General features: G+C 43.3%; 2 protein-coding genes across 6 annotated transcripts in view; one reads left to right on the top strand and one right to left on the bottom strand.

Moving 5' to 3' along the window:
- The window catches only part of ARFGEF1 (ADP ribosylation factor guanine nucleotide exchange factor 1), an 86,744-nt gene extending 78,285 nt beyond the window's left edge, over positions 1-8,459 (top strand). Inside the window, exons 33-39 of the mRNA XM_038766776.1 lie at positions 176-230; positions 1,654-1,786; positions 2,856-2,995; positions 3,543-3,711; positions 4,670-4,808; positions 5,375-5,492; positions 6,991-8,459. Coding sequence (XP_038622704.1) covers positions 176-230; positions 1,654-1,786; positions 2,856-2,995; positions 3,543-3,711; positions 4,670-4,808; positions 5,375-5,492; positions 6,991-7,152 — 916 coding nt within the window. The 3' untranslated portion in view covers positions 7,153-8,459. The remainder of the gene's footprint in view (positions 1-175; positions 231-1,653; positions 1,787-2,855; positions 2,996-3,542; positions 3,712-4,669; positions 4,809-5,374; positions 5,493-6,990) is intronic.
- A 1,451-nt stretch (positions 8,460-9,910) lies between these two features.
- Positions 9,911-26,306, bottom strand: part of LOC119945404 (centrosome and spindle pole-associated protein 1-like) — a 65,151-nt gene continuing 48,755 nt past the window's right edge. For 4 of the 5 annotated variants that reach the window (XM_038766459.1, XM_038766460.1, XM_038766462.1 and 1 more), the window contains 8 exons: positions 24,734-24,871; positions 24,237-24,374; positions 23,020-23,157; positions 19,108-19,133; positions 16,482-16,557; positions 15,567-15,652; positions 13,370-13,484; positions 9,911-10,922 (listed from right to left, as the gene is read on the bottom strand). In XM_038766459.1, the coding sequence (XP_038622387.1) occupies positions 10,687-10,922; positions 13,370-13,484; positions 15,567-15,652; positions 16,482-16,557; positions 19,108-19,133; positions 23,020-23,157; positions 24,237-24,374; positions 24,734-24,871 (953 nt within the window). In that variant the 3' untranslated portion in view covers positions 9,911-10,686. Of the gene's footprint in view, positions 10,923-13,369; positions 13,485-15,566; positions 15,653-16,481; positions 16,558-19,107; positions 19,134-22,976; positions 23,158-24,236; positions 24,375-24,733; positions 24,872-26,306 lie in introns of those variants that run through there. The other variant, XM_038766461.1, reaches the window with a different exon arrangement.

Raw genomic sequence — 26,306 nt, 5'->3', positions numbered from 1 at the left:
AAAACAGGAAAATAACTCTCTGGCATCAGTTGTTTTTTTTTGTCGTGGCTGTGTTCAGTATTTTAGCTGTGAGAGGACAGCTTATCATCACCAAAAAGTTTAGGGTTTTTTAGGGGGGTTTTTTGCTGCCCATTCCAAATCTACTGTGATGTACATGTGCCCTTGTGTTTTCCAGACTCCTAACTTGGCGGCCTACAGGAGATGACTCCACCCCCGTCTCCCCATCTTCGGTGAGTGAAAAACAATTGGTGATTGCTTCAAGGTGAAGAAGTTCAATCTTTAAGGACTGCCTTGGTGAAAATAACTGAGAATATTTTAGTGGTCTAAGACAGAATTGTCTTGGGACAGCTCATTTTTTAAAATGTATGTGTGTGGGTTTGCAACTAGGTATTCTGTTGCTGGGAAATTTAGGTCATCATCAATCGTATTTATTGAGCGCTGACTGTGTGCAGAGCACTGTACTAAGCGCTTGGGAAGTCCAAGTTGGCAACATATAGAGACAGTCCCTACCCAACAGTGGGCTCACAGTCTAGAAGATCATCAACTTTTAGACTTGTATATTATCTTAAGGGGCTGGGGTTTAATCAGTGGCACTGGGTGAGGGTACAAATCTGGATTTGGCTTCCAGTTTCTCAGTCAAAAGGGTACTGCTTTTAAAAGGGTAATTATGAAGTGGTAATGAGTGGAAAGTCTGTCTAGCAACAAGTCCATCCCAAAAACTAGTAAGGAGGAAGATGCAGTGTAAATTGGGTTTTCACTGTGCATGTACAACACCCAACTGTTCCTGGCCAAATACGGAATGGCTGTTTTTCCCTGTTGGGCTTCTAGCAGGAGGTAGGGACCAAGAGGTTTAATATCGGGTGGCTTCTCTGAGGACCATACGTGTGTCTACATCAACTGTAGACAAGGCCCTACTGAGAACTCACCTCCTCCAGGAGGCCTTCCCAGACTGAGCCCCTTCCTTCCTCTCCCCCTCATCCCCCTCTCCATCCCCCGCATCTTACCTCCTTCCCTTCCCCACAGCACCTGTATATATGTATATATGTTTGTACATATTTATTACTGTTTATTTATTTATTTTACTTGTACATATCTATTCTATTTTATTTTGTTAGTATGTTTGGTTTTGTTCTCTGCCTCACCCTTTTAGACTGTGAGCCCACTGTTGGGTAGGGACTGTCTCTATATGTTGCCAATTTGTACTTCCCAAGCGCTTAGTACAGTGCTCTGCACATAGTAAGCGCTAAGTAAATACGATTGATGATGATGATGAACTGTACTCATTTAATAGGACTCGCTAAGGGCGGTGGAATTATTCCCCTTGCTCCTCCCTCTGCTGTTTCTCCCATGACCAGCAATCAATCAATCAATCGTATTTATTGAGCGCTTACTGTGTGCAGAGCACTGTACTAAGCGCTTGGGAAGTACAAGTTGGCAACCTATCAGAACAGATAGGATTTGCTCAGAAATTCCTGATGCACGCAAGGGGGTTTCAATGGATAACCGACGTCTTTACTGCTTAACGTAGTAGTTGAACGTGGTGGAAAATTTACATTGATAACAGCAGTGAAGCAAGATAGCCATTACTGTCTGTTGAACATGAACCGGCCTGGGAATTTCTCTTGAATTTACGTAAACTCTGGCTTTACCCAGGATACCGTATCGCAGAAATCCGTGGATATACATGATTCCGTTCCGCCAAGATCTGCAGATGATAGACAGCAAACGTCATCCAGCATTGTGCCCATCATGAACGAGGAGGTGGGCAAAACAAGACCTTCAGCAAGTGAGTCATTTCTTTTAAAACGATCGGTTTGCTGTGGATTTCATCCCATCACAGGAGTTAATTAGCTACCACAAAAATATTTGTAAAGGAAATTAAAGCATCTGAAGATGGTTGTTACTGGTAGTGATATTTCTCTGCCTTGCACCTGCTCTGTGGGAATATTGACGCAGCTTTTGTTTGTTTTTCCTCTACATCAGTAAAAGGTCGTTAGTTCCTGTGCATCTGATTCTGTTGTAGGTTTTCAGAATTGGTGCAGAATCCTTGATCCGCATCTTTTGCCTAGAAGTGCCATTAAACAAGAAGGGCCTTGTTTAATTGGAGGCCTTTGGCGTAGATAGGCATCAGCCCACAAACCTTTTTACTGTTACCACTCGAGATCATGATTTTTCTGTACGCACCTACTGCAGGCTACTTGCAGCCCAGGAGTATTTTAACTCCTGATCATTTGATCTTTTGGTAGACAGCCTGAACATGCCAATTGGCAAATGGCTGATTCAGTCCAATTTCTTAGCCAGGGAAGGAATCTGACCCTCTGCAGCAATCCTTTTAATACTAAAATTTTAGCAGTTAGGGCAGAACCTATTTTAAAAGCTCCACGTTGCTTTTGTTTTTAAGTTCTTGATTCTATCCCCATTCTATAGGCTGTTTTTTTCCTGGGGAGTGGGTGGGTGTGTGTGTGTGGGTGTTCATTAGACCTGGATTGGACCATATATTTTGTGTCCATGTACACCAAAGCCGTAAGAATGGGATCTTGTCACTTCATTGTAGTCCAGGTAGCCTGGCTCATTTCAAATAAACAAAGAAAAAGAGGCAAGATTGATCTTGTTTGTTCAGAATCACATTTTGGAGTTTAACTCATTCCACCAGTGAACTCCATTAGGAGATTGTTACTAGCCTCCTAGAAAGTTGATGAAAAAGCCACTTATGAAACATAAGCAACTTGTCATTAGTTCAACCTCAGTTTTTGGGGAATATCTAATATCTTTAAAAAATAGTTTGTTTCCATTCTATCATTGGTTATGGAAAAATCTCTCTAAGTAATCACTCTGTGTTGTCCTTTCCTCCGTAGAAATGACGGAACAGAAACTGTTTGCTGCTCTGTTGATTAAATGTGTCGTGCAACTGGAACTCATTCAAACCATTGACAACATTGTGTTCTTCCCAGCAACCAGTAAAAAAGAAGATGCAGAAAACCTAGCCGCAGCACAGGCATGTACTTGAGAGGAAGAGAGTTTTCTTTTTCCTCCTTTTTCTCTGTCCTATCATTTAGAGTAGCTTTCCCTCTGCAGCTTTGGGAGAAAATATTTGTTAAGCCCCAAGAGTCAAGCAGATCATTGTTATCAGGCTGTTGTTCAAATCCTTGGGGGAGACTTCTAGGCTTTTATTTCCGAAATCATTATTATTTTTCATTACTACATTTATCCTGGGTCTTCCTCCCCAGCATTGCCAAAAAAGAGTCTTCGATACGAAGAAGCTTTGCACTGTACTAAGGGAGAATGCAATGGAGTTGAGTAGCCATCATCTCTGTGCTCAGTGAGCTCACAGTTTAGTAGGGGAGACAGAAAGTGAAAAAAATATACTTTCTCTTCAGTCCTAACCCTCTTGCAGATAGGAAAGGAGGATGGAGAATTCTTTAAAAGTGAAAAGGGCAGATTTGTGAGAGGATGGGGAAAGCAGACATTCCAAGATTTGATTCCTCTGTTCAGCTCTTTTGGAGGGAAATAACATTTCTAACTCCTCTAAATTTATTTTGAAGCGAGATGCAGTGGAGTTTGATGTTCATGTAGACACGCAAGACCAAGGAATGTATCGCTTTCTAACCTCACAACAACTTTTTAAACTCCTGGACTGCTTGTTAGAATCCCACAGATTTGCTAAAGCTTTTAACTCAAACAATGAACAGAGGACAGCGCTGTGGAAGGCAGGTAAGCCGTTTGACAAATCATGTTTTGAAAAATCCCTTTTTGTCTCCTACATAGGCTTTCAAATAACAGAAAAAGAGATGGAGCATGGCTCAGTGGAAAGAGCTTGGGCCTGACTCTGTCACTTGCTGACTGAGTGACCCTGGGCCAATCATTTAAATTTGGGGCCTCAGTTTCCTCATCTGTAAAACGGAGGTTCAGTAGCTGCTCCGCCGTCCTACTTAGACTGTCTGACCCGATGATCTCGTATCTACCCCAGTGCTTAATGCAGTGCATGGCACATAGATGCTTAGCAAATAAAAATGTTTTTGTTGTTATTATTACTATTAATAGTATTGTCAAAGCTTTGCAATTACTGGCGAAATGAGGTGCTGGTCAGTCAAAAAAAACTAGCTTGGGCCTTTGCATAATCACATCCCAGGCTATGCCTCCTCTTCCCCCATCTCCAGTGGGGAAGGGCAAAGGGACTGTGTGCCTGATTGCCCAGTGAGCTGAGTTTGTAATTCCTGATCAGATTAGGAGCTAGAACTTGTGTTGAAAGTGTTAATTGATTGATTGACATCCTCCCTCAAATAATGGTATTTTTATGAGCACTTACTATGTGCAGAACACAGTACTAAGTGCTTGGGAGATAGAATTGGCAGACACATTCCATGCTCATCACGAACTTAGAGGGGAAGATAGACATTAATATGAATAATGTATATCATTTAAAGGTATGCACTATGGCACTGGAGTGTGGGGTGAATAGCAAATGCCCAAAAGTTACATGTTTGTTTCAGGGGTGGGAGGATGTCTCCTAAAATAGCTTTTCCTGGGGTAGAAAGAGGCAGACCCCTCACCAGATCTGAGACTCTTGTGTTTCTTATCTTACCTAAAGCACTTTACAGATGCCATAGACTTTCTTCTGCAGATACGAGTCAAGTCCCACTTATTTGGGATTTTACTATTCACTCTGCAGGCTTCAAAGGAAAATCCAAACCCAACCTTCTGAAGCAGGAGACCAGTAGTCTGGCTTGTGGGTTACGCATCCTTTTCCGAATGTACACGGACGAGACCCGGACTAGCGCGTGGGACGAAGTCCAGCGCCGGCTGCTAGAGTAAGTCACTCCTGGCCTTTGGCTTTGTGGGCCTCGAAATTCCCAAGAAATTAGTTTGATCTACAACAGAGTATTTGAACTGTAAATGGAAGTTCATTTTGTAGCAGTCACTTAAAAAGATGCAATGCCCTTGTATGTCTGAATAGAAGAAAAACTGCAGGGTGAAAAGAGGATCAGTGAATAAATTGCATCTAGCTTAATGTGAGCCAGTTTGGCAAGAATTGTCGATTTTTACAGGGGAAATGATATAAAACTAAAATGGGAAAACTGGGGTTCTTGTTTTTGTCCATTACCTAAAAATGGGCCTCAGTTTAAACTTGAAAAAGAGAATGCTAATTAATGCAACAAAAAACCCACCTGTCAACAGTGTTTTTTGAGCACCTGAAACTATATCAAGTGCTTGGGAGAGTATGGATCAGCGCTTTCCCATGGGCTTGTGTAACTTTTCAAGATTTGTAACTGGAGCTTTTATAATAGCAAGTCATGCTTTACAGACCCTCTTAGTTTGTATAGATTCAGTTTGATTACAGTAGTTACTAGCTATTTCTTTTTAACTTTCTCTGCAGCGTCTGCAGTGAAGCCCTGAGCTACTTCCTTACTCTCACTTCAGAAAGTCACCGGGAAGCCTGGACTAATTTATTACTTTTGTTCCTCACTAAAGTTCTAAAGATAAGTGACAACAGAGTAAGTATGAAATGAATGAAAGCGGGCCCGTCTCTCGCGTAAATCTTAATACGGTGTAACTCCTGTCAGCTAGCTAGTCGGATCAAAACCTTTGCCTGGCCAGCAGTTGCTGTAGCTCTGCATCAAGATTGCTCCCTCAGAGTTTAGAACCTGTTAAGTTTTTTAAAAAAAAAGCCCTGAGGAGTACCAGGAGATGATTTTATCCATATATAGGGATAGTGATTTTTTTAAACAAACATTTTTCTGGTTTCATTGGGTGAATTATTCTTGGTGGGAGAACAGGCGACGGAAGAAAGTCTGAATGTAGCACCTGCAACTCTTACTTCTTTGTGCAGAAGAGCACAAAGGCAAGTCTGTCTCCCTTCTCCAAGTAGTGTCCAGCCACGTCTGTTTGCCCACGCTACTATTGGTGTAGGGTTGCAGCCAGAGAAGACGAGGAAAGTGGGTGATGTCCTTGAAAAGTGTGTTTCTTTTTGTCTGGGCCCATGAGGTCCAGTTTTAGAAAGCAAATATTTCCTGAAAACTGTCTGATCTAGGGCTCAAATTGCAGTCTTCAGAAATACCAATCTTTTTCTCAATCAGTGGTATTTATTAAGCACTTATCAATCGTATTTATTGAGTGCTTACTGTGTGCAGAGCGCTTGGGAAGTCCAAGTTGGCAACATCTAGAGACAGTCCCTACCCAACAGTGGGCTCACAGTCTAAAAGGGGGAGACAGAGAACAAAACCAAACATACTAATAAAATAAATAGAATAGATATGTTCTTACTATAAACAGAGCACTGTATTAAGCACTTAAAAGAAAGAGAATGGACGAGTCCTGGGAGTCAGAAGGACCTGGGTTCCAATGCCAGCATCACCCCCGTGTCTGCTCTGTGTCTCACTTTACTTCTCTGTGCCTCAGTTAAATCATCTGTAAAATGGGGATTAAGACTGTTGAGCCCACGTGGGACAGAGACTGTGTCCAGCCTGATTAGCTTGTCTCTACCTCAGTATTTAGTACAGGGCCTGGCACGTAGTAAGTATTAAACAACACAATACTGCGTGGTATTTATAACCATACTAAGTATTGTTTAATACTATGTGCCATGCCCCGTACTAAGTACTGAGGTAGAGACAAGGTAATCAGGCTGGCTGCAGTCCCTGTCCCACTTGGGCTCACAGTCTTAATTATTATTACAAATTATAATTATTATTACAGTACAACAGAATTAGCAGGTATGTTCATAAATGCAAAATGTTCACGTATTCCACTTGATTTTTTTTTTTAGTAGGCTCATTTTTAGGGACTGGCCTTCCTCCTCCTGTATTCATTGAAAGGTCCTTTCACAAAACAGAGTGGTAAATGTTGATTATGCCCCTGTGTGAGTGGAGATTTGGTTTCGAAGCTTGGGCCGGCTGTGTTGTAGCTGACTGAAGGACGGGCTGACAGGAGGTGGGTGTCATGACTGCAAGGCTGAACGGTGACATGACATTTGGGTGTTTTGTTTTTTTCCAGTTCAAGGCTCATGCATCATTCTACTACCCCCTCTTGTGTGAAATTATGCAATTTGACCTGATTCCTGAACTCCGAGCCGTTCTGCGGAGGTTTTTTCTGCGTATTGGGGTCGTCTTTCAGATATCGCAACCGACAGAACAAGAGCCCGAAGCAAACAAATAGGGACTGAACGTTTCTCTGAGAAGTTTTACCCCCTCAGCTTGTAAAAAGGACCCGCGGAGTTGAGGTTCTCCTGCCTGCTGCGGAGCCGTTTTCTCTGCACGGCGGAGGACATCCACGGGTCTGTGGTACACGTAGTTAAGAGTGTAAATTCAGGCTTGCAACACTCCTGTCCCCTTTACAATACCCTGATGCATTATCTCCAGCGGATTCTCGGCCTGGGCATGTCTAGGCATCAAGCCTGTTGGCGTGGGCTGTGGGTCAGGGGGTGCTGCGCTTTTCTTTTTACTGTCTTTAGGCAGTTGGGGGGTGGAAGTGAGACTTACCCAAAGAACTCTATATGTAATGGTGTGAACTTCTGCAAGAAGTACAACTCAGGAGAGCTGTATTGTGAAGGATAAAGTGTTTATAGTGGGGGTGGGGGTGCAGGGAGGTGGGGGGGGAGAGGAAATTACTGTTCCTGGCTAAAAAAAAAAAAAATGATGTTTAGCAACTCTGTCTGGTATTCTTATTCTGAAGATTTTTTGCACACTCAGGCTGCCTGAGATATCGGTAAATCATCCTCCTGTGAGAAATGTATAGAGATGCAGGTCTGTAATATAAGAAAAATCTTAAAACATAGTTCTTCCTGCACTGTTTAATTTTATTTTATTTTCTTATTCGCTGAAGCCTCAGAATATTTTGTTTATCAAGTGCACTAGGAATTTTGAGTTGTGAGAATCTTAAGGGGTTTTTTTCGTTTTGTTTTGAAAGCCCAGAAGCTAGGGTTGCTAACACAAGGTAAAGGTAGAAAATATCACTACTGAACTAACTACCTGTAACTTGCTTATTTTAGGGCTTTTTTTTTAATATGAGCCATTAAAATAGGATGATCCTCCAAAGGACTGGAACTTGAATCACTGAAAACAAATTTTAAGAAGTTGAGTCTGCTGTCAAAGGTTCTCCCTCCCCCCACCCCCCTTTTTTTTTTGGTTGGTGTAGATTTCACTTTATGTACAGAAGTTAATGTTGAATATATTAAAGTAACAAATCTGGCATGGTTTGGGGATGGTTAGATTTACTGGAAATGTATTCATACTGTGAATTGTGCTCTGATGGTTCAAAAAAAAGACAAGATTGTCAAGCATTCCGTATTACAGTGGATGTAGAAAATTTTTTCAGATGGATAAAATGTATATGGTACAGCTCTGTAAAGTTTTCTATGTAAAAAATTCTGTACAACTTTCTGTACAATATCGGTTCTCATCTGGCATACTAATCAGGTTATAAGTCAATAAAGTTTTTGAATTCTTTCATCAGTGCAATCAAAACCAGTGGAATCTACAGGTACTTTGCTTTATTGACTCCTCTAAATGTTTTGTGATTTAATCTCACCCTCCCTTTTCATCCTGGAGTGAAGAACCTTTACTGGGCTGGAATTTATGGATTGAATTTTTTTGTGTGCATCAGCCCAGGTGACCCAAAGAAACTCTTTGGGATGTGAAACGCCCATCCTGGGCTTTGCAAAGAAGAACGTGACTTTTTAATGGTATTTGTTAAGCTCTTAATATGTGCCAGGCACTGTTCTGAGCACTGGGGTAGATTCAAGGTAATCCCCATTTTACAGATGCAGTAACAGGCACAGAGACGTGACTTTCCTGGGGTCCCACAGAAGACAAGACTAGAAACTTGGTCCATGCTCTATCCACTAAGCCACTCTGCTTCTATTGATAATGTGCTGCTGCTTTTCAAAGTCCAGCCTACTTTAGAGGTAAGTGAAAGCTAAAAGTCTTTACTCTTGTTGTTTAGTCAGACACTAACTCCCTGCCTTGGTGCCCCGTTACAAGCCCAACTCAGAATAAATGTCAGTTATCCTGTTAAACTGTTCAAGAAGGGTAATTCAGGCTAGTGAAAAAAAACCTACCTTGAAGTCAGCCAGTAAATCCTCATTTTATGCTGTGTGTAGCCACACCAAATAGCCGAGAACTCCACTAAACTATCACAGGTAGGGAATCAAGGGCAAATCAGTAATAATTTATCAGTGATGACTGCGTGTGTGATTTTTCTAGCTTTCAGACTTACGGTCCCCAGGAGACTTCTCACGGGAGCACCGATGGGCCGGTGACTTTGGCTAGAGAGGAGAGAAATGCTGGCCTAAAAGGAATTCAGCATTAATGCTAAATTAGGAGCTTTGGGGTGATGGTTTAGACTAGGGCATACCTGATTCAGACCCTGTTGGGCTGGTCCTAGCCAGGAAGCACGTACATCGCGAGGTCGATCTCCGGGAATTGTTGGGAACTGGTCCTGCATCCTCCAGGTAACGAGAAGCCCAATGCTCCAGTAATTAAACAAGGATCCCAAACAAGCAGGTAATAAGCAGGTAAAGAATTCCGTTCGGCCAATTCTGCTTTCTTGGAGAGTTTTGGCAGAATTTTCTGCACCAGACTTACGCTGAGGAAGAACAAACAAGGCAGGTGCAAAGAGTAACTGTTCTCCTGGGATGAGAATCCCCACTGTGAGGATTGCCATGGGGCTGGTCTGTGGCTTGATCCTGGGACTTCTCACCTGAGCCCAGCAGGTAAGATGAGTTTGCCCCCTCTGAGGTATAAAGTGCATGTTTACAGTCACTGGGAAGAAAGATTTAAAATGGTTTTCTGGGAATATGTACATTACATATATAAATGGTATATGCCCTCCCCCCTCCAAAAATACTTGGAGCCCAAGGTGCTTGCCCTCTTAAATAATTGTGGTCTGAGCTACTACCTGAAATTATAAACAGCCCTGGTAGTAAAATAAAAATTTATTGCCATCCAAGAACAGTTAAAATTGATCATAAAAACCATTTGTTAAATTAGATATTAAATTAAAACACCCGGATAACCCAGGTGTAATTAGTGCTTACTGATTTCTCCTTCAGCTACTTGTTTCTCAAGCACCACCCAAGTGCGGAGCCCTCTACGTAAAAAAAACTCTAGTCCTAACCTCACATACCTTGGTAATCTAATGGAGAGAAGTAGACGCAAATTGCAAACCTCCAACAGCTGAGACAGATACAAATGAAAGTAACAATGGGCAACTAGAGTGAGGTAGAGAAGGAGACGGGGGAAGTGGAGGGGGACATTGGGAAGGAGAGCGGAGTTGGAGGGAAGCTGGCCAAGGAAGAGGCTGACTCCGCGGCAGCACAGCACGAAACAAAAGCAATGTCTTGGTGCCTAAGAGCTAGCCTGGAGACTGTGATGGTGGGGAGGGGAGTGAAACAGGACCAAACCCAGACTGAAGTGGGGGAAGAGAGACTTTGCTCAAGACGAAACAAGGCTGCCTCAGGCACCGTGAAACACCACCGAAGTAAAAATACAAACTACAGAATTGAGCAACTGCTCCCGAGAGTCACTTCAATTTGGGGGGACTCCAACCCTCTGCAATTTTGAGTGTATATCTACACCTGAACTGGCTACAACTTTCTAGGAGGGAAACCCCCCCTCGAAAAGTGCATTTCATCTACTACCATCCTTTCACCCTATAAGGCAGAGCTCAATCCCCCACAAACCTCCGTCGGCTTTAGCCATGTGCCGTCGACAAGCCCTGCCACTGAAAAGCGACTGGATTTTCCAAGGGAAACTGGCTGGGGTTGAACTGTTCTGCCAAGAATCTTTTCAGTGTTTCTGAAGTTCCTGGGCGGAGCCAGGGCTCGGACGCCAGGGTCGTTGCCGAATTTGCTCTTTCACCGTCCTTAGGGGAGGGCTGCTTCAGAAAGCCGTCGGGATCAACCAGGAAATTCTCGCTGTCGTCCTGACCTGGAGACGGAGGGGTTGCATGTTAGGTTTCAGCGCTTAGAATAGTACTTTGCACATAGGAAGTGCTTAATAAGTGCCATTATTAGTATTATTATTATTACCTTGTAAACTTCCCAGTGCATAGAACAGTGCTTTGCACATAGTAAGTGCTTAATAAGTGCCATTATTAGTATTATCATCACCTTGTGAACTCCCCAGCACTTAGAACAGTGCTTTGCACATAGTAAGTGCTTAATAAGTGCCATTAGCAGCATTATTATCACCTTGTGAACTCCCCAGCACTTAGAACAGTGCTTTGCACATAGTAAGTGCTTAATAAGTGCCATTATTAGTATTATTATTATTACGTTGTAAACTCCCCAGCACTTGGAACAGTGCTTTGCACATGGTAAGCGCTTAATAAATGCCATCCAAAAAAAAAAACTGTGGCGCAGAGAATAATAATAATAATAATGGAATTTATTAAGTGCTTACTATGTGCAAAGCACTGTTCTAAGCGCTGGGAGGATACAGGGTCATCAGGTTGTCCCACGGGGGGCTCACAGTCTTCGTGTGCTGGGGGGAGGGGGGATAGTAAATACCTATTGACTATTCTGTTTATTTTATTTTGTTAATATGTTCTGTTTTGTCGTCTGTCTCCCCCTTCTAGACTGTGAGCCTGCTGTCGGGTAGGGACCGTCTCTATATGTTGCCGACTTGGACTTTCCCAAGCGCTTAGTACAGTGCTCTGCACACAGGAAGCGCTCAATAAATACGATTGAAGGAAAGAAGGCTTCAAGGCAAGCCCGTACACAAGGGGCTGAGCAGGCATACACAAGGGGATGATTAGAAGCATTCCTTGTCTTCCAATGACAGGGGAAGTCGGTCTACAAAAAGCTACAGTGAAGAGCCAGAGGTAAAGGTGGGTGTGGTGGACACTACAACACTTTCCTTTGGCTGCACGAAGCAATGGTCAGGTTAGCATCTTAAGCAAGTGGAAAAGACATTTTTTTCTTCAGAAAAAAAGGGTCCTGTTTAGACTTAAGCCTCACAAGTCTTAGCTGGTACACTTGATGTCTCTATCTGTCATTTAAATTGACATGATCAGGGTCCTGCCTCCTCTCCAGGAAGTTTAAAGAAAAAAAAAAAGAAGATGGTACTTGTTAAGCGCCAGGCACTGTGCTGGGGTGGTCACCAGCTAATCAGTTCGGACTCGGTCCATGTCCCACATGGGACTCAATCGGAATCCCCAATTTATAGATGAAGTAATAAATGCAGTGACCTACCCAACGCCAAACAGCAGACAAGTGGAAGAGCCTGGTTTAGAATCCAGGTCCTTCTGACTCCCAAGCCTGCGCTCCATCCACTAGGCCATGCTGCTTCTCAAGTTCTACACCTGTGTTTACTTATATTTGAGATTTTGCTATGATTCCTTCTAAAAGTGTCTTCCTGTCCTTTAAAAAACAGACTACAACCCTAAAGAAACTGAATCCTCTCATGTTTTTGATATGGGAAGAAAACTCTCACTCAACCGCAATATCCCTGAGAATTCCCAGGAACCGATGCATCTCTACACCTCCACTTCATCATCAATCGTATTTATTGAGCGCTTACTGTGTGCAGAGCACTGTACTAAGCGCTTCTCCCCTACTTGTCCTCTAACCCAACCCAGCCCTCCTTGTGGGCAGGGGATGTGCCTGTATTGTACTCTCCCAAGCGCTTAGTACAGTGCTGCACGCACAGTAAGCGCTCAATAAATACGATTGAATGAATGAATGAATGAATGTTGATGGAAAAAAAAGACAAAAAAACCTCCCACATTTAGACAATGTGTGACAAAACTTCCCTTCCCTATAAGCACTCACGCTTGATAATTCCCTAATTATGTGCTGAAGGGGAATGCACAAAAATTGTCAGCAGTTCATAAGCGATCAAGTGAACATTAATCCAAATTCCAGTTTTGCTTTTCTCTGGTGCAGAAAATGAAGACAGTTGACTTTGTCAATATGAAAACATTTGCTAAAGGGCAGGCTACCCAAATACCCTACTAATGTCTGTTAGTTCAGCTTCTGGTGCTCCCAGCTAAGAGTGCCACGGACAAAAAGTATTCTCAGTCCAGATCTTACAACTTCTCCACTGTCATCAGCCTCTTCTCTGAGGATCTGGAATGCCAAGCCTTGCGTCAGCCATTACTGACATAAGTTGGGGGTTACTCCAAATGTTCATTGCAACCAGGAAAAATATTTAGTCACAACAATTTTCTCTGATAGCCAGAATTGACTGTTTACACAAAACAGGGAGGGGCACTTTTCTCCAGAAATTTGATTTACTTATTCAAATGAGATGCTCCTGTTCAACAGGGTATAGTTCACATAATATGTCTAGAAGATCATAAAGTGCTGGAGGTGGAAGGAGCCTCAAAGGTTATTAAAAAAAAATCTGCTTTTGACGCTCAAGAGCCCCCATACCTGCTGAAGAGGGGTTCTTTTGGAGTCTGTTCAGTCTTCGCATCCGTTCCTCATTTCTGGCTTGAAGTTCTTCAACGTTTATACTGGTTTCGGAGTATAAGGAGATGGCATCAGGCTGCACGGTGGACAGAAAGTTAGCTGCCAGCCAGAAATAACCTTCATAGACACCAACCATTTGAGCGCTCAGGATTACCAAGTAAAGATCCCAGCCCTCTGAAATACATATCTATATAATAACGGTGGTATTTGTTAAGTGCTTACTACGTGCCAGGCACAGTACTAAGTGCTGGGGTGGGTACAAGCAAATCGAGTTGGACACAGTCCTTTGTCCTACATGGGGCTCACTTACTCAATCCCCATTTTCCAGAGGAGGAAACTGAAGCACAGCCAAGTGAAGTGACTTGCCTAAGGTCACACAGCAGACAAGCGGCGGAGCTGGGATTAGAACCCAGGACCTGACCCAGGCCTGTGCTCCATCCATACTGCAGGAAGGCACACAAGCACACATGCATGCACACACATACACACAAACACATGCCCGCCCCACACCCCACAGCCATATTCAAAGAAATTGCCACTGCACTGTTTGAAATGCATGCCACTGCTACACTTTCACTTGTCCTGTTTCACAAACCACTCAAAAAGAGCCGCTCCTTTCTGGATTGCGGTGCTACATGCTGACCTGTTCGCCACTTTTCTCCCTGGTTTTAGCTGAGAAGCAGTTTGCAGTGCCTGGCTGATTCAGAACAATGGTTTACACCCTGCTTTCTTGGATGTGTGCCTCAAGAGTACAGATGACTACGGCAAGTCTTGAAGGCCTGTAGGGCTTTCAAATGATCCTTGTGATTTGGAAGGTATTCCCAGAGGAGAGGAAATGTACTCTTAACACCTGGGTTTAGGTCTCTTGCTGCACTGTGGCTATGCAGAATAATTAAGGATTGATCCTACTAGGCCCACCTGCTTTATCCCAAAGGACAAGGCACCCCCAGTTCTAACACCAGGCTGATAAGAAAGCCTCAAAAATCTTCATCAATTATTATGGAATCAATCGGTGGTACTTACTAAGCATTTTACTGTGTGCCGAACACTGTACTAAGCACTTAAGAGAATACAATGCAACAGAGTTGGTAGACACATTCACAGTCCACAAGCTTACATTCATTCAATCATATTTATTGAGTGCTTACTGTGCGCAGAGCACTGTACTAAGCGCTTGGGAAGTACAAGTCGGCAACATATAGAGATGGTCCCTACCCAACAACGGGCTAATAGTCTGGAGGGGAAGACATATGGTGATAGAGATAATTTACTGTTACAGAAATAATGGCTGTGGGGAGCCAAATTCACGAAGTAATTTCTAGAGTCCGGATTTGCCTACTGATAACATCAATATTTTTCTATGACTTATGAGTACTGCATAAAAATGTTGAGGCCATACACCTCCTATATCATCATCATCAATCGTATTTATTGAGCGCTTACTATGTGCAGAGCACTGTACTAAGCACTTGGGAAGTACAAATTGGCAACATACAACATATATAACATATATGTTGCTAATATATATATAAATATATAATATAATATAAATATATATATATATAAATATATATCATATATCATAAATATATATATATATATATATATATATATATATATATATATATATATATAACATATATCTGAGATGTCTACACTATTTTTCAGTAGTCACTCCAGAATGACCCTGGCTAAGATCTTGTCAGTAATGCGGGATAATGCGATGCCTCAAGAGCAACTGACCGATTTAACTTAATTAAATCAATCACCTTACCCCTTCCTAACTCACCTTGCTCCTCTCCTACTACAACTCTGTTGAAGTATACTCTTCCCAGCACCCAGTAGAGTGATCTGCCCATATTAAGCACTGAATAAATAGCGCTGATTGAGTTATGGTAAATAGCTAACCATTGGCATTGTTCTCAGAAAGCCAACAGCCCACTGCTCCTTCAGGCATCCTGTTGTCACAGGGGTATGAAAAGACGGTGTTGGAAGAATCTCTGATCCAGGAATACCACTGTTGGGGTCTTGGTTATGATGGAATAGTGCACCCCCTTCTCACACTCCCAAGTCCATTCAGCATAAGGAAAGAGTTCAGAAGGCTGCACTAATATACATACCAACAAATGGCAACAGGAAAAACACATTTCATACTTACACATTCTACAAGTTTTTTCCTGAATTCCCTTGCAGCTGATGGATATCCTCCATTTTCCTCAACAGCGAATGGTTCCCCATTAGCACCTGAAAGGAGCAAAGCATTCGAAATCAATCAACCAACTGAATTTAATAAGCGCTTACCGTGTGCAGACCACTGTACTATGAGCTTGGGAGAGTACAATACAACAATCTAGCAGAGACAGTCCCTGTCCACAACGAGATCACAATCTAGAGGGGGAGACAAACATTAATATACACAAATAACGGCTGTGAGCCTGTTGCTGGCAGGGATTGTCTCTATTTGTTGCTGAATTGTACTTTCCAAGCGCCTAGTATAGTGCTCTGCATGCAGCAGGCGCTCAATAAATCCGACTGAATGAATGGATATGTACATTAGTGTTGTGAAGCAGATGAATAAAGGGAGCAAGTCAGGGTGATGCAGAGGGAGCTGAAGAAAAGGAAACGGGCTTGGTTACAGAAGGCCCCTTGGAGGAGATGTGCCGTCAATAAGGCTTTGGGAGGAGGAAGGTAGCAGTAATTGTCAGATGTACAATATGACAGAGTTGGCAGATGTGATCCCTACCCACCAGGAACTTTATCTTCTCAAGCATTTCACTTTTAAGCACATGGTCCTTTAAAAGTGTAATAGGGTACTGAGCTTCATTTTTCCAGGTTTTACAGGGTGTATAAAATAATCTATAGGCTCTGGTGGAGCATAAGTGTGCACACAGTAAGTAAATATGATTGAGTGAATGAATGAAAGCATAGAAAGCTGTTACTAGTATAGAGGCTTCTTAATGGGTTTATAAGGGTGCAAAATATACCAAGATTATTTCACGTAATCCTGTAAATGTAAAACACTCTCCAAAAGACTTGAGAAGCATACACAGCTGTTTAAAACAGATTCACTCACCGATAAAAGCGCTGTCGGATTCCAAAAGTGAATTGTTCATGAAGTCTCTTGGCTTGTCCCTGAATTCATCCTCAGCCTGAAAAACACCATCACACAGTACCGTGTGAGCAAACTACAGTACTTTTGTTCCTTTCAAGTAACTTTCCAAGTGGAAAATAGCCAGATTAGTACCATTATAAGCATGACCTTCATCAGGATAGAAATAGAGATTTCTGTCCCCACAGTTTAAACTATCCCTCTTAATACTCTACGTGACTAACCTAACCCCAAACTGAATACAGCTCTAAATTCTGTCATTCTCAGTCACTTCTGGATCCCACAATATGGAGTAGAAAGCAGGGAAGACTAATGAAAATAGCCTAGCAGTGGGAGTCACGAAGACCTTGGTTCTATTCCAGGCTCCCCGACTTGCTGCTGTGTGACCTTGGACATGTCACTTACCTTTTCAGGGCCTCCGTTTCCTCATCTGTAAAATGGGGACTCAATACCTGTTCACTCTCCTTCTTAGACTGTGAGCTCCACATGGGGTCAGGGGCTGTATTCAACCTGATTATCTTTGACCTACTCCAGTGCTTAATACAGTGCTTGGCACATAGGAATTAACAAATCCCACACTTACTAGTAATAATAATAATAATGATAGCATTTATTAACCGCTTACTGTGTGCAAAGCACCATTCTAAGCGCTGGGGAGGTTACAAGGTGATCTGGTTGTCCCACGGGGGGCTCACAGTCTTTATCCCCATTTTACAGATGATGGAACTGAGGCCCAGAGAAGTGAAGTGACTTGCCCGAAGTCACACAGCTGGCAATTGGCAGTCGGGATTTGAGCCCCTGACCCCGGACTCCAAAGCCCGTGCTCTTTCCACTGAGCCACGCTGCTTCTCTGTCGTACTAGTACTAGAAAACAAAACAGGCAGAGATTCCCAAAATTGACCAGGAACTGACCAGGCGACACACTACATCCTGGGGGTATATCGGAGTATATACTGGGACTTTATTCATCCCCTCTCCCAGTCCCACAGCACTTATGTACACATCTGTAATATATTTATATTAATATCTGTAAAACCATCGTGGGCAGGGACTGTGTCTGTTTATTGTTATATTGTACTCTCCCAATCACTTTTTCCTCTCCTCCTCCCCATCCCCCTCCCTCCTTTCCCTCCCCACAGCACTTACATATTTGTACAGATTTATGACTCTATTTTACTTGTACATATTTACTATTCTATTTATTTTGTTAATGATGTGCATATAGCCTTAATTCTGTTTGTTCTGACGATTTTGACACCTGTCTAAATGTTTTGTTTTGTTGTCTGTCTCCCCCTTCCAGACTGTAAGCCGGTTGTTGGGTAAGGACCGTCTCTATGTTGCCGACTTGTACTTCCCAAGAGCTTAGTACAGTGCTCTGCACACAGTTTAAGTGCTCAATAAATATGATTGAATGAATGAATGAATATAGTGCTCTGCACACTGTAAGCACTCCATAAATATGACTGACTGACTGAATGAATGAATGAATCAGAGTCCCCAGGGAATATGAATCTGCAGGGACCTGGGGAGGATTAACATGGCATATAGTTCTGCTCTCCCACTTCCTAAAGCTGCAGGATTGTGCTACCTGTTGACTCCCTCCCAGTGTGTAAGTCCCATGTGCAACAGGGACTGTGAACAACCTGATTACCTTTTACCTACCCTGTTTTTAGTACAGTGCTTGCCACATAGGAAATGTTTAATACCATAATTAGATGTCCTGTGCCACAAATAGAAGGACTTCACAATTTTTTCTATCCTAATTTTGCAGCCCAAAGCTTTTATTGCAATGCCTACTGTGTGCAGAACACTGTGCCAAGTAAAAGCTTGGGGGGGAGGGGAGGGCAGAAAGAGACATGGAACCTGCCCTCTAAGGGATGAATTTCCATGTAAAATTTAAGACTCACGGATTTTTTTTTTTCCTTTGAGCAAAATGCTTTTTAAAAAAATACTTTTCTTTTCTCCCTCCAGGTCCCAGTGTGTGCTCTTCACTGCTCCCAAGCTAGCATGATTTTCTCAGGACTCACCTCCAACCCATTTCTCACACCTCCCCTCTGCAAGGCAGTGTCCTCTCTCCTCTATTCTCCCCAAATCATCTACCCTCCACTGACTGGTTCCTCTATCTGCCTGCTAAAACTAGCCCAGCCACCTCAGCACATATATGAATAGCTTTTATTCTTTTTCATGTTGACTACCTAAAGTAATTTGTCTCTGTCACCTCCATTAGAATGGAAACTCCTCTAGGGCAGAGACTGAGTTACCTATTGTTTCCACCGGTTCTACACACAGTTGGTACACACGGTAAAAATTTTAGAGGTGTTTTTCTCTTGCCAGTACAAATATCAGTGGTATTTATTGAGTGCTATGTGCAGAGCACTGTTCAAAGTGCTTGGGAGAGAACAATATAAGAGAATTAGCAGACACATTCCCTGCCCATAATGAGCTTACAGTGTATAGCCAGAACGTAAGAATAAATGCATTATCATCTTTCAAGCAACTATTTAGACATAGCTCCAAATTAAAATCTAAATTAGTCATAATACTTTCACAAAAGCTGAATCTGAGAAAAATAAAGCCAACAATTTCTTACCAGTTCCATGATCTGCAGGTTAAAGTCTGGAGAGATTTTCAAATCAGCGGTCATCCGCCACAACCAAAAATAGAAGAGAAAGTTAGGAAGTACTCAGTACAAACACCAACATATATTTAGATTACATACGCATCTTTCCTGCTGATAAAGGCCAAACTTTCCATGATTCTTTGTGATGACTGTCTCTAAATGACAATGCAAGGCATTCAGGGCTCCATACTGGAATGGAATCCCATATATATCTGGAGTCCCCTTAAATGTGACAGGCTTCAAATTCATATACTCTCCATAAGACGTGGCAATGTTAAAAAAAAATGTGCACTGTGATGTTAGGGGAAAACTTTTTAACTAATTCACTACCAAAATTAAATAAGTTGATTGGAAAATTTAAAATATTTTACTCTATTTGGGATGCAGCATGGCCTAGAGGAAAGAGCAGGGGCCAGAGGACCTGGGTTCCAATCCTGGCTCTGCCACATACCTGCTGTGAGACCTCGGGGCAAGTCACTTCTCTTCTCGGGGCCTCAATCCCCTCAGCTGCACAAAGGGGACTCAAGGCCCATTTTCAATCGCATTTATTGAGCGCTTACTGTGTGCAGAGCACTGTACGAAGCGCTTGGGAAGTACAAGTTGGCAACATATAGAGACGGTCCCTACCCAACAGTGGGCTCACAGTCTAGAAGGTGGGCTCACAGTCTAGTCTAGTTTTCCCTCCAACTTGGACTGTGAAACTCAAGTGGGACCTGATTATCTTCTATCTACCCCAGCACTAAGTACAGTGCTTGGCACATGGCAAGCCACTTAAATATCACAATTAACCCAGGAGGTGTTAAGAGATGTAGGTAATGGCAGTGATTAACTGATTAGCTCTATATGTTGCCAACTTGTACTTCCCAAGAGCTTAGTACAGTGCACTGCACACAGTAAGTGCTCAATAAATACGATTGAATGAATGAATGAATGGAGGTCCAGAAATTGACCTAGTTCTTCTTCTGCAGTATCTGTGATTAACTCTAAGCAGTAACATTCCCTTCTCAGAACCCACTGAGGACCCTAGAAGAATCAATCCACCCCATATTTCTCCTGTGTGACAGAAGGGTCCCACAGCTGGATAACCTTTCAGAGCAGGGGTTTTTTCCTTGACTTTAGTAGCACAGAAACATGAAGGAAGAGCTGTTAGATGTTGCCACAGTAGTTTACAGTTACTGAAGATCTTCAAAAACACTGAAAAAGATTTGGATGTTAATCAAATAGCACATTGCCCACCTTGTCCTTATTTTCTATTACACGGCTGCTCTGGAGTGAAAGGCTGAATAAGTGCCACACTTACTACTTTTCTGCCCAAACCTGGGATCCCCTTAAAGTGGACGGAGGGGAGATGGAAAAATATCATCAGAAGGGAAACGGGAGGAATGGCGAATTAGGATACGGAAGAGAGAAGAACAAGGGGGAGGAGAAGGAGATGGAAGGAGAGAGGATACTCATGCTTGCTGCCGTGCTCTCTCCACCCTTTCCTGTTACCAGGAGCGGTGGTGGTGGCAGTAGAAGCAGTGACTCTGGCTTGTGGCCCAGGATGGGCCAGCTGAGCAGGGAGCCAGTGCTGCTCCAGTGGCAAAGCGTGACATCCCTGAACCTGCAAACTGGTCCCATGGGGGTTGAAAAGCCACCGACTCTGGTCATCTTGGGGGTCAGGGTCAAGCAGGTCCCACTGAGCTCACGTCAGGCTCTGGAGGTAGGTTGGGGGGTGGGGGGAGAATGCAGCCCAGCCTGGAGCCAATATGGACTGATAAGGTCCACGAAGGTTTTTTCCCCAACCATGTCCAAGACCCTCCCACCCCCGCCCTCTGTTGCAGAAGCAGAGAAGAAAATGGAAGGGAGTGAAGTGGCTGCTGAGGCTGCAGATCCAGGGGGTCTCAACATTACGGTTACTCCCCTGACTGCCAACGCTCCCCACCGCCACCCCAAAGGAGAAGACACTACTAGTCTGAGGGCTGTGGCCTTCAGAATCCATTAAGGCTTCACAGTTGGGGATAAAGGAGTCACTCTCAGCAGCAAGGAAGTCCCTGAAATGGAAAGCTTTAATTCCTTCCCCACCATGATCACTCCGCCCCTCCAACTACCCATTCTCCCTTCTCATTACCTTCCCAAACACTGCGTTCCCCAACAATTCTGCTCATTGCCTCTCCCGTGCCACACCTGGCCCCACTCCCCGCATTCCTTCTAGACTGTGAGCCCATTGTGGGCAGGGATTGTTTCTATTTGTTGCTGAGTTGTACTTCCCAAGCACTTAGTACAGTGCTCTGCACATAGTAAGTGCTCAATAAATATGATTGAATGAATGAATGAATTCCCTCTACTCCATCTTTCTCCCTAACCCCACTCACCCATGAATAGAATCTTTTATCCTCCATCTATTCCCCACCCATTCACTCAGGTGAGAGATCTGGCTCTCACCTGAGGACACTGTTCCTAATGTAGTCTTTCAAGGAGGCCTCACTCGCCTTGACCTCACCTCCGTTCTCTCCTTCTCCAGCCCAGCCCGCACCCTCCGCTCCTCCACTGCTAATCTCCTCACCGTACCTCGTTCTCGCCTGTCCCGCCATCGACCCCCGGCCCACGTCCTCCCCCGGGCCTGGAATGCCCCCAATCCCTCTGCCCACCCGCCAAGCTAGCTCTCTTCCTCCCTTCAAGGCCCTACTGAGAGCTCACCTCCTCCAGGAGGCCTTCCCAGACTGAGCCCCTTCCTTCCCCTCCCCCTCGTCCCCCTCTCCATCCCCCCATCTTACCTCCTTCCCTTCCCCACAGCACCTGTATATATGTATATATGGTTGTACATATTTATTACTCTATTTATTTATTTATTTTGCTTGTACATTTCTATCCTATTTATTTTATTTTGTTGGTATGTTTGGTTTTGTTCTCTGTCTCCCCCTTTTAGACTGTGAGCCCACTGTTGGGTAGGGACTGTCTCTATGTGTTGCCAATTTGTACTTCCCAAGCGCTTAGTACAGTGCTCTGCAGATAGTAAGCACTCAATAAATACGATTGATTGATTGATTGATTGACTGACAGGGAAGGAGGGAGCTGGCTTCTCACCCCACAAAAAACCACTTTTACTCTCACTGCCACCCTACTTCCTGTAACTCCATCTCGTCCAGCTTTCATTCACCTCTCCAACATGCCCTACTAAAATATCTTGTCCACGAAACCTCCCCTAACCCCTTCATTCCCCTACCCTATTAGCCATCCCTTCTTTGCTGTCTATGCATGTGGGTCAACCCCTTAGGAATTATGAAACTCATCCCAGCCCTGGCCCCGCAACACTGATGTACATTATCCTTATACTCTGCCACTTCCCATTCAGTAATTTTAATATCCATTCCCCCCACTAGATTATAAACACCCTGAGGGCAGGGATCGGGTCTATTAACTAGACTGAATTGAACTCTTGAGTGCTTAACAGAGTGCTCTACACACAGGAAGCGCTCAAAAAACACCATTGATTGACTGGCTGAATGAATGATATTGAAACTGCAGTGCGAGGCAGGAAACTGGGACAGATTTTACCTACAAAAGATGTTTCAAACTCTGGAGTTGCTGCTCGGGAGCCTAGGGATAGAAGGGCTGACACTGGAGAGTAATACTGGGTCCAGAAACCCAAGTTGAAGAGCTCTGAAGAGCTGTTGGAAAGTGACCAGAACAGGGCAGATTTTGATAAAGAAGGTCAGAAAAATCTCAGTGGAAGACAGATGACTTACAATTTAAAAGAGAGAAATGGATGACTTGTAGTATCGGTATTCATTTCCCAAATGAATGATTTCAAAAATCAAATTTATACCGACGTCAGAGTAGATGGGAAGAAGCAGAGCTAAAATCATAAAAAAAAGTTTATTCCCATCCATTTTCCCTTACCATCATGGATTTCAGGCATATTTTTTTTGTGTGTTTTCTTGTGTTGGGCTTTCAACTGAGCCTGCTGGTGAAGAGTCAGAGGGTGGTCACTGTTGGGTAGATTTGGGGGTGGACTCACATCTGAGAATGACTCAAACTCTGGGGATAGAAAAGAGGATGCTTTTTATCATCACCATCATCAATCGTATTTATTGAGCACTTACTGTGTGCAGAGCACTGTACTAAGCACTTGGGAAGTACAAGTTGGCAACATATAGAGACTGTCCCTACCCAACAATGGGCTCACAGTCTAAAAGGGGGAGACAGAGAACAAAACCAAACATACTAACAAAATAAAATAAATAGAATAGATATGTACAAGTAAAATAAATAAATAAAGAGTAATAAATATGTACAAACATATATACATATATACAGGTGCTGTGGGGAAGGGAAGGAGGTAAGATGGGGGGAGAGGGGGACTAGGGGGAGAGGAAGGAAGGGGCTCAGTCTGGGAAGGCTTCCTGGAGTAGGTGAGCTCTCAGTAGGGCCTTGAAGGGAGGAAGAGAGCTAGCTTGGTGGATGGGCAGAGGGAGGGCATTTCAGGCCCGGGGGAGGACGTGGGCCGGGGGTCGATGGTGGGACAGGCGAGAACGAGGTACGGTGAGGAGATTAGCGGTGGAGGAGCGGAGGGTGCGGGTTGGGCTGGAGAAGGAGAGAAGGGAGGTGAGGTAGGAGGGGGCGAGGTGATGGACAGCCTTGAAGCCCAGGGTGAGGAGTTTCTGCCTGATGCGCAGATTGATTGGTAGCCACTGGAGATTTTTGAGGAGGGGAGTGATATGCCCAGAGCATTTCTGGACAAAGACAATCCAGGCAGCAGCATGAAGTATGGATTGAAGTGGGGAGAGACACGAGGATGGGAGATCAGAGAGAAGGCTGATGCAGTAGTCCAGACGGGATAGGATGAGAGCTTGAATGAGAAGGGTAGCGGTGTGGATGGAGAGGAAAGGGCGGATCTTGGCAATGTTGCGGAGCTGAGACCGGCAGGTTTTGGTGATGGCTTGGATGTGAGGGGTGAACGAGAGAGCGGAGTCGAGGATGACACCAAGGTTGCAGGCTTGTGAGACAGGAAGGATGGTAGTGCCGTCAACAGAGATGGGAAAGTCAGGGAGAGGGCAGGGTTTGGGAGGGAAGACAAGGAGTTCAGTTTTGGACATGTTGAGTTAATTCTTTCTTACCTTCTAAATTTTCTTTCCTTTGTTTTTCCTTCATTTTCTTTTGTTGGGCTCTAACTTGGGCCTCTTCTTGGAGACTGAGACTGTGTTCAAAGTTTGGTAGATCGAGGGGCATACTCCTCCCATCTGCTATTTCAAAATCTGGAAGAAAAGATAAGAATGACTCATCTCACGTTTCCGTGAAGAACAGATAATTCAGAAAAGCAAATCCCCCGTTTTAAAATATCTTAGCAGAAACAACTGGAATGCCACTTGAGAAACAATATAAAGACTGTATGTAATAAAGACGTTACCTAGATGTATTGTTGACCTGTACCCACAATATACTCTGACACATTTTTATGGCCATTACGTTAACACGCAGCAATTAAAAACCAAATGCGCCAGATGCTGTAAGATTAAAAACCACGTCTTTCCCAGGTGACAAAGCCATTAAAACTGAAGTCAACATTAGTAATTTTTGTGGAAGGTAGCAGGTTATTGCAATCAATTTTCTTTACCTCCGAAATTTTCATTCCTTTTTGTTTTATTCACTTTCTTTTGTTGGGCTCTCAACTGAGCCTGTTGCTGAAGAGTCAGAATGTCTTCAGTGTTTGGTGGAGTGGGGGGTGCACTCACATCTGCGAATGCTTCAAATTCTGAGAGAAGAGATAAGAATACTTTCTATCTTCTTGTATTCTTTGGAACACAAAAAGCAACATTAACACTGTCATAAAATGCCCTGTTGATGTAAACCCTTAATATATCCAGCACATTTTCATGGCAACTAAATTACGATGTGCAGATTACAAGTTGCGTGCAACAAATCCTGCAGACTTACAAAAAAAACATGTTTTCCCCCAGGTGACACTGCCATTATAGCAAGCTGAAAAGGCAAGAGCAGAAGATTCATGATGAAACCATGAGGGAATCAAATATTTCCTTACTACGAGTGGCCTCCTAATTAAAGTGTGGATATGGAGCCCTCAGATTTCAGTGAGAGTTCCTTGGAATTGATAGGAGGGAAAAAAATGAGGCCAATGATAACCTATTTCTTTTTAAAAAGTACACAACCTGAAAAGGAAAATGGATGGAGAAGCCCAGCTAACACTCAATAAGTAGTGTTGCCTAGTGGATAGAGCACAAGCCTAGGAGTTAGAAGGACCTGGGTTTTAATTCCAGCTCCATCACTTGTCTCCTGCATGACCTTATGCAGGTCGCTTCATTTCTCTGGGCCTCAGCTACCTCATCTGCAAAATGGGGATTAAGACTGTGAACCCTGTGTGGGCCATGGACTGTGTCCAACCTGATTAGATTGTATCCACCCCAGAGCTCAGGACAGTGCCTGGCACATAGCAAGCACTTAACAAATACCATACCATAAAAAAAAAAGGAAAAAAAAAAGGAAAGGATTTTTGTGGATAACTACTGTGACATAAAAGATCATTTATTTCCATCAATTCTCTGCTACCTTTCATAGGTTCATTGGTTTGTTTTTTATACATTTTCTTATGCTGGGCTCTCAACTGAGTTTGTTGCTGAAGAATCCGAGTGTGTTCAATGCTTAGTGGATCAGGGGATGCACTCACATCTGAAAATGTTTCAAATTCTGGAGGAAAAATAAGAATGCTGTATATCTTACAGGATTCTTTGTGGAACAAAAGACAACGAAACTACTAGAGTGGAGGCCTGCCTAAATGCACTGTTGATGTGTGTCCTTAATATATTCTGGAGTGTTTCTGTGGCAACTGCATTACCACCTGTCAATTAACAATAGAATTCAACAAATCCTGTAAACACTAAAAGCCACCAAAATGGAAGTAAAAAAGGCAAAAGAAGACTCATGATGGAAATTACAACATAAGGGACTACATATGACTAGCCTCCTAATTAAAGTGCCGGTAAGAGCATTCACACTTCCAGGAGTAAGAACAGAGTTTTTTGGAGTTGTGAGGAAATACAGCCAATGAGAGAATATTTCTTTTTAAAGAAAATAGCTCTGCAGAGTAGAGGAAGAAGCAAAAACTAAAATACATGTCAGGGAATTCTGTGGATAACAATAGTGTCATAAAAGACTATTTATTCCAAACAATT

Source organism: Tachyglossus aculeatus, chromosome 25 (assembly GCF_015852505.1).
Source record: "Tachyglossus aculeatus isolate mTacAcu1 chromosome 25, mTacAcu1.pri, whole genome shotgun sequence".
Classification (NCBI taxonomy): domain Eukaryota; kingdom Metazoa; phylum Chordata; class Mammalia; order Monotremata; family Tachyglossidae; genus Tachyglossus; species Tachyglossus aculeatus.
This window is presented reverse-complemented; position numbering and strand designations above follow the sequence as displayed.